The 12,059-nt window shown below is 39.6% G+C and overlaps 1 protein-coding gene across 1 annotated transcript in view; it reads left to right on the top strand.

Annotated features, from left to right (window-relative positions):
* AK3 (adenylate kinase 3) overlaps nt 1-10,373 on the top strand; it is a 32,623-nt gene extending 22,250 nt beyond the window's left edge. The window contains exons 3-5 of the mRNA XM_030919878.1: nt 2,489-2,661; nt 3,261-3,379; nt 8,432-10,373. Coding sequence (XP_030775738.1) covers nt 2,489-2,661; nt 3,261-3,379; nt 8,432-8,552 — 413 coding nt within the window. The 3' untranslated portion in view covers nt 8,553-10,373. The remainder of the gene's footprint in view (nt 1-2,488; nt 2,662-3,260; nt 3,380-8,431) is intronic.
* The last annotated feature ends 1,686 nt before the right edge of the window (nt 10,374-12,059 follow it).

Below are 12,059 nucleotides of genomic sequence, written 5' to 3'. Positions count from 1 at the left end.
TCGATTCCACCCACCTCCTGTGGATACCAAATCCATGCATGCTCAAGTTCCTTATATAAAATGGTGTAGTGTTTGCATGTAACATCTGCTTAGCCTCCTGTGTACTTTAAATCATCTCCAGATTTATTGTAATACCTAATACAATGTAATTGCTATGTGAAGAGTTGTTATAATGTATTATTTAGGGAATAATGACAAGAAAAATAAGTCTACATGTTCAGTACAGGTGCAACTATCCATTTTTTTCTGAATACTTTCGATCTGAAGTTGGTTGAATGCCCAGATGTGGAACCCGCAGATGCTACTATATTTGGTATAAGATGTGAGTTAAGTTTCTAGCTCCCCTCCCCACAAGTGGTATCTAATATTGTTATATATATATATTTTTTTTTTGTATGATACACACACACATACACATACCATGTTTTGCATTTTGCTTTTTCATTGAATAAATCTATATTTAACACATAGATTTGCCTCATGAAATAAAAGATGCATGGGCTTGCATTTTGTGTCTGTATCATAATTTGACTAATCTACTGAGGAACATTTGGGTAAGACAGCTTGTGTTCACATTCCACTTCCATCACTTTGTAAGCTTTGTGAGCTAAAGTAAGTTACCTAGCCTCACTGTACCTCAGTTTCCTCATTCATAAAGTGGGAATAATAAAGTATGTCTCTTAGGGTTGTTATGATGGTTAAAAGAAGTGATCCTTGTAAAACATTTAACATACAGTACTTTGCATTTAGAAAGTGCTTGAGATTTAGCTGTTAAACTCCATTTATTATTATTAAATGTACTAAAATTGTTTTCACCAGGGTGACTTACTTCAGTGTAAATTTTATATTTTTATTTTATAAAATTATATAGATCGAGATTTTGCCATTATAAGCTTTCTTTGGGGGCCATTATTCCTCTAAAATCCAGGTTTCCTGGGTATAGTTTTAGTCATTATCATTGTCATTTTAGCACATTATAAGGTCTAGATCACTGGCAAATTTTTCCACATTTCATTGTTAATAAGAAAATGTAATTTTTCAGACATTATTTTTGCTCTAACAAATTATGCATGTGCAGTTTTAACGTGTTTTTTTTTTTTTTTTTTTTGGAGACAGTGTTTTGCTGTGTCACCAGGCTGGAGTACCACAGTGTCATCATGGCTTATTGCAGCCTTGATCTCCTGAGCTCAGGCGATCCTCCTGCCTCAGCCTTCTGAGTAGCTAGGACCACAGGCATGCGCCACTATGCCCTGCTAATTTTGTTGTTGTTTTTATTTATAGAGAAGGGGTCTTGCTATGTTGCCCAGGCTGGTCTCAAACTCCTGGGCTCCAGGAATCCTCCCACCTTAGCCTCTCAAAGTGCTGGAATTATAGGTGTGAGCCACCATGCCTGGCCTAACTTTTGTCATTTTTGAAAATATATTATTTCTACTAATTTTAATTTTTTTTTGGTATTCTGGACAAAATGTCCTTAGTAACAGCATTGCAAAGTCAAAAGTTTGTGATCAAAGTATTATTTTAAATTCCCTAATATGTTTGGGTGTATTTCTGAATTCACTCATTAGGTACATTTGCCTGTCTATTTTTGAACTACATTGTTTAGCTATGTAACACATCTGCTTATCTGTTAGGGTTTTGTCCTTTTGCATTAATAGTGTTTCTTTAGCTGGACTTTAGTTTCATTTTGTCGTATTTCAGAAATAGCCTCTGGAGTGTTTGTTTGTTTGTTTTTGAGAAGGAGTCTCGCTCTGTCACCCAGGCGGAGTGCAATGGTGCGATCTTGGTTCACTGCAACCTCCCCTCCCGGGTTCAAGCGATCCTCCCACCTCAGCCTTCCAACTAGTTGAGATTACAGGCACCTGCCATCATGCAGGGCTAATTTTTGTATTTTTTTTAGAGAGAGGATTTCACCACGTTGGCTAGGCTGGTCTTGAACTCCTGACCTCAGGTGATCCGCCCTCCTCGGCCTCCCAAAATACTGGGATTACAGGCGTGAGCCACTGCACCTGGCCAGCCTCTGGAATTTGAGTGAAGATCATGAGTTCAGCTTGTGTTTAAAGGCAGGAAAAGTCCTGTGGCCCAGTTAGAGGTAGCAGGCAGGAGGAATTCTTTGTTTTTTGGGTGAGGGTCAGCCTTTTGTTCTATTCAGGCCTTAAAATTGATTAGATAAGGCCCACCCATATTAGGAAGGGCAATATACTTTATCAGTCTGCCTATTTACATGATAATTTCATAATAAGAGCAGCCTGACAGATATACCCAGAATAATATTTGCCAAATATCTGGGCACTCAATGCCCTAGTCAAGTTGACAGGTCACCATCACAGTTGCACTGCAGCTGTGATCAGCCTGCCTGGTGAGCCTCATTCCTTTTGTTCAGATTGTCCAACATTAATTCTTTCTTCTCTCTCCCCCTCCCCCTCCCCCTCCCCCTCCCCCTCCCCCTATACTTCCTTTCTTTTTTCTTTTTCTTTTTTACTTTATAAAGGTTTTCCAAGGACCCTTGCACAGGCAGAAGCCCTAGATAGAGCTTATCAAATCGACACAGTGATTAACCTGAATGTGCCCTTTGAGGTCATTAAACAACGCCTTACTGCTCGCTGGATTCATCCCGCCAGTGGCCGAGTCTACAACATTGAATTCAACCCTCCCAAAACTGTGGTGAGTAGTTGTTGTGGCACTGTCATATAGCATACTGTCCCTGAGTCCTCTTGCCCTAACAGACATAAGTTTAGTGAACTTGGAAATCTTCTGCCAGACCAAAACTCCCGAGGGTATATTCTCAGGTTACTTGGTATTGTTGACTGATCTAGTCCACTGAGCTTGGTGTTAAAAGTGCCCCAGGAGCAATAGGGGTTTGTTACTCATTCAAAAACATTTGTTGATTTCCTACTCTGCCAAGAGTGTGTTAGGAATTGGGCTGATAGAGATTCATAACACCTTGGTTTATTTAGGACTTGCAGTTGAAATTCCCAGTTTATAGCTGAATCTTTTTGTATATATATGAACTTACTTAGAGGCTGCTTAGAAAACCTTTTACTCTAAGGCTAAAGTGACTGATAACTGTGGAAATGAAACTGGCATCCCCTGTTTCTGTTGCGATGATCTCTCTTGAGGTTGAATTCCATTTATTTAAAAGTTAGCACATTTTTGTGCTTGGCACTTGCACAGAGATGTTTGTTTAAAAATAATTGAACTGCTTATGAAAATATCCTTCAGAAATAGGATATCTGATACTAGTCTCTTCTAATCCTGTTTAGGGCATTGATGACCTGACTGGGGAGCCCCTCATTCAGCGTGAGGATGATAAACCAGAGACGGTTATCAAGAGACTAAAGGCTTATGAAGACCAAACAAAGCCAGTCCTGGAATATTACCAGTGAGTTTTTGCTTTTCAGAACTTCTCTTGCATAATGGTGCACTAAGTCTAGTTTTGATTTTCCTTCCTCTACAGCTGAAATACTAAAATGCCAAAAGGCCCAGTTCACATGGGCTTAAGTAATAAGGGAAACACATTAACTTGTGTAACAGAAGTCCAGAAGGTAAGTTGGGCTTCAGTCACACCTGAGTTTGATCAGTGTAGCCATTCTCTTGGTTTTGCCTTCCTGTGTGCATTGGCTTTGTCCTTAGGCTTCCTGCATGGTAGCAGACATTTGCAGGAACAGCCAGGGCTTCCTTTTCTATGAAGGGCTGAGGGGTAACCTTTCCTCCAGTGAATAGAAGCCCAGAGCACCACTCAGATGGAGCCAACTTGAACTGCAGTCAGGGAATGCCTGGCACTAACTGTTACAGGCTTGGGTTACTGCCCACTGCAGAACCAGTCATTGGGGTGGGAATGATTACACTAATTACACTGACTAGTCCACATCTAGAGTTGGCAGTGCGACAGTCTCACCCAAACTCTGCTATGTGCAGATGTTCCGCAATTTACAATGAAATTACGTCCTGATAAATCCATTGTAATTTGAAAATACAAGCACCATAACTTAGCCTGCCTTAAACGTGCTCAGAACACTTAGATTAGCCTACAGTTGGGCGAAATCATCTAACACAAAGCCTGTTTTGTAATAAAGTGTTGAATATCTCACATAATTTGCTGAATATTGTACTGAAATTGAAAAGCAGAATGGTTGTACAGGTGCTCGAGGTACAATTTCTACTGAATGCATGTTGCTTTCGCACCATCATAAAACTGAAAAATCCTGCGTTGAATCATTGTAAGCTGGGGATCGTTGGTAGCAGAGGGAGGGCTGGAATGAATGCTGGGGAGGCAAACCTAATATTGCCCACCACATTTGCCAATACAGGATGCTATGGTGTGGAAGAATGTCAGATGGCGGCTAATCCCTCCAACTCTGTAATTGGCTAGCAGTCTTTAAAAGCTTACATTTTAACATTGTTTTGTCTGCAACACATATAGGAACTATACTAAATGAGTATTTGATTTAGGCTAAGAAATAGTCCAGTTTTCTTACTGAGCCTTCCCACTTCTTACAGAGGATTTACTGCCTCCCCTTTCATTTATGTACTTACTGAATACTGATCCTGATCGGGGCAGAACAGTGTCATGGGCAGAACACAGACTCTGAAGCCAGAATACTTAAGTTCAAGTCCCAGCTCACCATCTTCACCTTCACCTTCTGCTTAACCTCTGCCTGTTTTTTCCTCTATAAATTGGGGAAGAGAATAAAGGGTTACAAGATTAATATGGGTAACTCTTAGAATTGTGCCTGACACATAGAAAGCACTATAGAAATGTTAGCTATTACTATTGTTGTTGTAATAGGGCACGTATACAGTAAAAATCTGAAGCAACCGTTTCCAAACATTTATTTATTTATTTATTTATTTATTTTAGAGACAAGGTCTCACTCTGTCACCCAGGCTGGAGTGCAGTGGTTCTATCATAGTTCACTGCAGCCTTGAACTCCTGGGCTCCAGCAATTCTCCTGTCTCAGCCACCCAAGTAGACAGGACTACAGGCCCATGCCACCACACCTGGCCAATTAAAAAAATTTTTGTTTTAGAGTTGGGCCTCTTGCCATGTTGCACGGGCTAGTCTCGAACTCCTGGCTTCAAGCAACTCTCGTGCCTTGGCCTCCCAAAGCATTGGGATTACAGGTATAAGCCACCATGCGTGGCCTTTCAAACCATCTTAATTGTTTCTGGAGCATAAAATTACAAGGTTGGCAAACCGCTTTTTATAGTAACTGTTACTATAATTTTGTCATTTGTTTAATGAGGCTGGTTCTGAAAATTACCATCTCTTTTGCCCTAGGCAAGCTATTTAACCTCCATGCTGTAAATCCCTTATTTGTAAAGTCAGGCAATATTAAATAGCATCTGCTTTACAGGGTTGTTAAAGGAATTAAGTGAGAGATCCTGGGAAGTCCTACAACAGCCCTGGTGTCTATTAAATCATTCATTGTCAGCAATTATTGTTTACCCTCTTGACACTGTGGTAGGCCCTTGGTCCACATGGACAATTAGATCCAGTCCCTGTCAGGCTCCAAGAAACTATGTATGTGGGTGAGGTGGGGAGCTGGGTAAACAGTATTTATCATACAATGTGATATGTGCTTATATTAACTAAGAACCTAATTCACACCAGCTTAAGCAAAAGGGGAATTTATTGGTAATATAACTAAAAAGTCAAAGATAGATGGATGGGTCCAGGTGTTCAAAAACACCTATCATTAGGCCTCAGTCACTCAGCTCCATTGTTCTGTGTTGGCTTTAGTCTCAGGTGTGCCGTCCCTGTGTAGCAGCTCCTCAACTTTCCAGTCTACCTCCTACTAGTCAGAAAACCCAGCAGCAAAGAGCCTCTTTTGCCAGCAAAAGTCTTGGGGTTGGCACTGATTAGCTCTGATCATGTCCATCCTTGAAGATGGGGAGTGGGGACAGTCTCTCCTAAACCTTGTCAACTGAGTTTGGTGGAGAGGTTGTTTCCCAAAAGTAACCAGAGGAAGGGAGAATGCATTGTTGCTGGGCAGATAACACCACCGCTGCAAGGCTATGAATAAATAATCCCCCAATGCAGTGAAGTACTGGGGGTTGTTGGGATTTGTTCTGTCAAAATATCAAAATATGGGAAGGGGTCTGGGACAGTGGCTCATGCCTATAATCCCAGCACTTTGGGAGGCTAAGGCAAGAGGATCGAAGAGGCGGAAATTCAAGATCAACCTGGGCAACATGGTGAAACTCTGTCTCTACAAAACATAAAAAAAAAATATATATATATATATATATTAGCCAGGCATGGTGGCACACGCCTATAGTCCCAGCTACTGGGGAGTCTGAGGTAAGAGGATTGCTTGGACCCAGCAGGTCGAGACTGCAGTGATCTCTGATTGCACCACTGCAGTCCAGAGTGCAGGTGTCAGAGTGAGACCCTATCTCAAAAAAAAAAAAAAAAAAAAAAAAAAAAAAAAAAGGTGTAGGAAGGGCAGTCGAGGAAGGCTGCGAAGATGAAGTGAATGATGCGGGTCCTTATCTTAGGAGATATCTGAGAAGTCTTTCTAGGCTGCTTCTGGCTTTTGCTGCCTCTTGCTGTTAATTCAAGCTTTTGCTTTTGCTTTCTCTTCTGTCTCTCTTTTTTTCTCTCTCTCTCTTTCTTTTTTGAGACAGAGTCTCACTGTGTCAGGCTAGAGTGCAGTGGTGCCATCTCAGTTCACTGCAGCCTCTGCATCCCAGGTTCAAGAGATTCTCATGCCTCGGCCTCCCCAGTAGCTAGGACTACAGGCACGTGCCACCATGCCCAGCTAATTTTTGCATTTTTAGTAGAGACGGGGTTTTGCCATGTTGGCCAGGCTGGTCTTGAACTCCTGACCTCAAGTGATCCACCCTCCTTGGCCTTCCAAAGTGCTGGGATTATAGACGTGAGCCACCACACCCAGCCTAATTCAAGCTTTTCATTCTCAGCTCCCACACATAGAACTAGGGCGAGACTTAACTAAAAACTGAAAGTTTATTTGCAAGAATGTTAGTAATAGTCAGCATTGTTATTTAAAAATGCTGATAGTTGTATTGTTGGTTGTTTTAGAAAAAACTCTTAGCTGTGGGACATTGTAGAGTAATTGGTCTATGTTTACAAACAACATGATGCCCTTACTCTTTGGAGAACCAGTTGTTGAAGCTGGTTCCATTTTATTACACAGAAATTAAAAATGACAAATGTTCACCCACAATTTAGGATCGAATAGGTGCCTGCAATTGTGCCCTCAGTAATTAACCCACTTGTGACACTGGCTTGATTTTTAAAGTGGCTCTTCAAGAGGCTTACAACAGTTAAGAAGCTTGCTCCCTTGAAAGCTGTACCAGGTGGCAGTGAATTTAGAAGCAAGGGGGTTTCTAATATCCTAAGAATGCTGTATTTGCATAATTTCCCTCCTTAGCAGATGTTTCTTACCAAGAAAACAGTGGGTGTTATTTAAGTTAACTGTGGCGAATTTTATGAGGTATCAAGAAGGAATGCTTTTGTCCTTAGTGAAGCCCCTGAAAACCTAGTAAGAAGGGCTGCAAAGGTATGAGGGATCCTGTTTTCATAAAGTAATAAGCCAGAGTTCTTAGGTTGCCCTTTTGCAGCCTTTAAACCAGTGCGTATATGTGTAGGTGTATATGTGTAGGTGTACACATGGGCTAGACGAGGGGTGTTAGCAAGAGGAATGCCAGAATCTCTGGAGGGAATCTGTGTGGCTTGAAAAGCAACCCCAGGATTCCGATTCTCACTCCTCACCATATTACCCACAGGAAACTGGAGTAAATAAAATAGACTTTGGCTGCTGGTCTAGTGACAAGCTAGACAAATCTGCCTCTGGAGAAATGAAGACAGTCAATAGGAAACCCAGTAAAACCAATACTTTTTATTCCCCTTTCTGTTAAAATTCGGAAGAGTGGAGTAGAGGAAAAAATAAATGATGGCCTAGGCAAAAAGGAAAGATACTCAAGTATTAGAAAGTAGCTTTTGCAAAGGAGTTAAATAGAAAAAAAAAGCTGACGGGTGTTCTGGTATCTTAACAGGTTCTATTTGGAAATGTACTACCAACTTGGTGATTTGGGCTAAGTTACATTACAAAGAGATGTTTTTATCAGTAAAATAAGAAAATTTGAGCTTTGGAAAGGATTAAACAAACTATTATATGTAAAGCATGTAGCACAGCCTTTGACACACAGTGCATGCTCAATAAATAAAATAAATGATAGGTGCTGTTATGTTTTTAAGCACCCATTTATGTAAGCCAGAGAGCACAACTGAAACTAAAATCTAAATTTTCCAATGCCTGGCCAAGTGCCTTTGTCTCCTGATTACACAAACCCATACTTACCAAGACTCCTAAATCTACATTATCATCATTTACAGAAAAGCTTTGAAAGAGCTTATTAGGAAGACTCAGACCTGTGTTTGTTTGTTTTGTTTTTGTTTCATCTTTAGGAAAAAAGGAGTGTTGGAAACATTCTCCGGAACAGAAACTAATAAGATTTGGCCCTATGTGTATGCTTTCCTACAAACTAAAGTTCCACAAACAAGCCAGAAAGCTTCAGTTACTCCATGAGGAGAAATGTATGTAACTATTAATAGTAAGATGGGCAAACCTCCTACTCCTTCCATTTAGAAGCTGCTTTTCCTAAGACTTCCAGTATGTATGAATTCTTTGAAAATTATATTACTTTTATTTCTATTGATTTTATTCTGGATACTAAGGATGTGCCAAATGAGTCGGATACTAAGATTCATGCTTTGAAATCATCTGGTATTTTATGCAGTTATCCTCAAAAACATCAGCGATGTCTGAACTTTTCAAACATCTGTTAGAGCAAAATTAAAAGAGCATTTGGTAGTAGTCTAACTTTTTGTTCAGTTAACAAGTGGTTGATAAAGTTTCCATATTTTTCTGGAAAAGTTAAAAAAAAAGTTACATGTCATTTGGAGAAAATATGTAGTCAGAAATTTTTGCATAGATTGATGCCAAAAAAGACATTTCTAGCATTGTGGAACATGGTGAGACACTATATAAAATTCCAGAAAGAAAGCAACTGGATTTACAGATTTATTGTGAGACACAAATTCACTGCTGCCTTTACACTAAGAAATGTATATGTTAACCATATATGCTGTATTTATTTTGTTGTTAAGCATACTTTTAGTTTACTCAGAATTTTCAATTTGCTATAAAAATGTATCAATTAGCATATAGAAAAATATTACTTTAAGATGACTTGTTTCCTTTGAAAATACGTATGTACTGAGGGTTATGATTTATGTCAGAAATTGACATAAGTGCTTTTACAAGCACCAAACTTGAATGAATTTTCAACAAAATGTAATTCAAGTCTATGTTTTCAAATGTGACTCAGGTTAAGAAATGTGTTTTAGGATCTACTTGCTGGTTTTTCTTTTTGATCCAAATGTATGATCTGCCCTGATAAATAACAAGTTATAGTACCATCTCCCCTGCCAAAAAAAAAAAAAGAAAAGAAAAGAAAAAAGAGAAAACCCGTGGCACTATGTAAATAAAGCCTTTGTCGTTAGTGAATAGATGAGGCATGCCTGGGAAATGCTCCCTTGACATAAATAGCAATCAATCATAATTAGTCAACAAGTGTACCAGTAAAAAGAATTTACATGATAGGTTATCAAGGACCAGGAAAGTGAGTGAGTTTCCTGAAGGAGTTCTTTGTTCCTGATCAAAGAAATCTGTACCTGTTAGCATTCACTGCCACCATATTTTAAGGAGAAAGAACTCCATTGGCATCATCTGAGCAGCCATTTAAAAATTGGAATCTAAAGGATGGTTGCTGATGTACTGTGTGGTCTGGTAGAAGTGGGGAAATATGAGAGGTGGAGGAAAAATTTGATTATGTCTTCCATGGCATATTTACTCTTACTTTACTTGATGCCAAGTCAAATGAAACAAGCCCTCTTACAAGCTGTTACTGCCTTTAAAAATCCGTTCCATTTTTTTCCCAGGTACTTAAAATACAAGTGCCAGTAAGTGGTTCTTATGTATTTTGGGGGAAATTTTTTATTTCCCTTTTCTTCTGATATTTAAAAAATTCATCGATCTTTCAAGATGAACCAAGGTTTTTTAAAAGAATTATAGTAAACACTTCATTCTTTATAAAATTTTCTATAATGCCTTATTTGGATGTTAATCTTAGGTGCTTTCTAAAAACTGTTGTGAAATACCAAACTTACGGATTATCACTAGGTTATCGGCATACATCAGTCTTTATCAGAATAAAATGAAATTTCATAACTGTGGCTGTTTGTCCTTGGTCCTTCACAGGGCCTGCTCCATCCCACCTTCCTTTCTGCTGCCTGATGTCTCAATGGCTTCTGAATGACTGTTCTAATAAATGATCTTAAAGCAGTCCATAGGCTGGTTTCAGTTTATGCAATACTTCATCTCCTGCTATGGTGGCCATGCCTGCCTTCATACTACCCTTAGGGGATCTGGAAATCAAAGTGAGGAGTGGAAGAACATGGCTATGAGAATTAAGACTCTTATTTCCTGTGACCATTCCCTCCCCACCCCCAAAACAGCCCAAAGTTTGCACGTACATTCATTACTTTAGGAATGAATATGACTGTAATACAACATTTTTCTTTATTTTTTTTTAGACAGGGCCTCACTCCATTGCCCAGACTGGAGTGCAATGGCATAATTGGGTCGTGTAAGCTTGAACTCCTGGGCTCAAGCGATTCTTCCACCTCAGCTTCCCAAGTAGCTGAAACTACAGGCGTGCACCACCATGCCTGGCTAATTTTATTTTTTGTAGAGATGGTGTCTCGATATGTTGCCCAGGCTTATCTCCTGGCCTCAAACAATCTTCCTGATTCAGCTTCCCAAGTGCTGGGATTACAGGTGTAAGTCACTGCTCCCACCCAAAAAAATAATTCTGTAATGACTATCATTAAGATTTATGTACCACATGGAAATACATGTATGGAGCTGAATGCCATGGCTAGGAGAAACTATTATACTTTTGTTAAAAGCCAGTGAGAGGCTGGGCGTGGTGGCTCACGCCTGTAATCCCAGCACTTTGGGAGGCCAAGGCGAGTGGATCATAAGGTCAGGAGATTGAGACCATCCTGGCTAACACAGTGAAACCCCATTTCTACTAAAAATACAGAAAAAAAAAAAAAAAAATTCGCCAGGCGAGGTGGCGGGCACCTGTAGTCCCAGCTACTCGGGAGGCTGAGGCAGGAGAATGGCGTGAACCCGGGAAGCGGAGGTTGCAGTGAGCCGAGATTGTGCCACTGCACTCCAGCCTGGGCGACAGAGGGAGACTCCGTCTCAAAAAAAAAAAAAAAAAAAGCCAGTGAGGACAGCACCTCAACCCACTTATTTTATAGAGTAAAAGTTATTTTGCTATACCTTTTGTAAGCAGAGTGTACCGTGGGAAATGCAAACTGGCAGTTGTTAACACCATCCAGAAATTTGTCAGTTCCATTTGAAAGTTTAAATACTGGCTCAAATTTCTAAACCCCACCCTGTGGCTACTTTCCCCCCAGCTATATATAATGGCATTCTAGCAAGATACTTTGGATCCTCATAACTTGTGACAAAACTGCCCTATACTAACAACAAATCATTGTAATTATAGATCTCAAATTATGTTAAATTGCTATACTTGCAACCAACAGCAAGAATTTGTATTTTAGAATATGTTGTCTTCTCATTAACCAAAAAAAAAAAAAAAAAAAAACTTCAGACCCTGATAAACTGTAGAAATAGCTTTCCTATCTTTGCAGTTAAAGATTTTCATCTTGGAAGTTACGGTTAAAAAAATTTTAAACAGTTAAAATAGTGTAGCTGTGCTTAAAGCTTCTGGTAAAAGCCAATATGCTTTGTAGAGCCCTTATCCCCCTCCTGCTTTTTGTTTTTAGCTCACTAAATGATATAAACACTGAGTTTTTCCATATATAGCACTGAATGAACTGTCATGTCAAAGTGTCAATCAGTCCAGCAGTGCCATCTTTTTCTAAAGGATTCCAAGTTAAATGTCTGATGTGTAAATAACATGAAGAATCATGCTGTTGTTAACTATGTGAAAGA

Source organism: Rhinopithecus roxellana, chromosome 16 (assembly GCF_007565055.1).
Source record: "Rhinopithecus roxellana isolate Shanxi Qingling chromosome 16, ASM756505v1, whole genome shotgun sequence".
Lineage (NCBI taxonomy): Eukaryota > Metazoa > Chordata > Mammalia > Primates > Cercopithecidae > Rhinopithecus > Rhinopithecus roxellana.
Note: the sequence above shows the minus strand (reverse complement) of the source record. Positions and strands in the feature narration are given on the sequence as shown.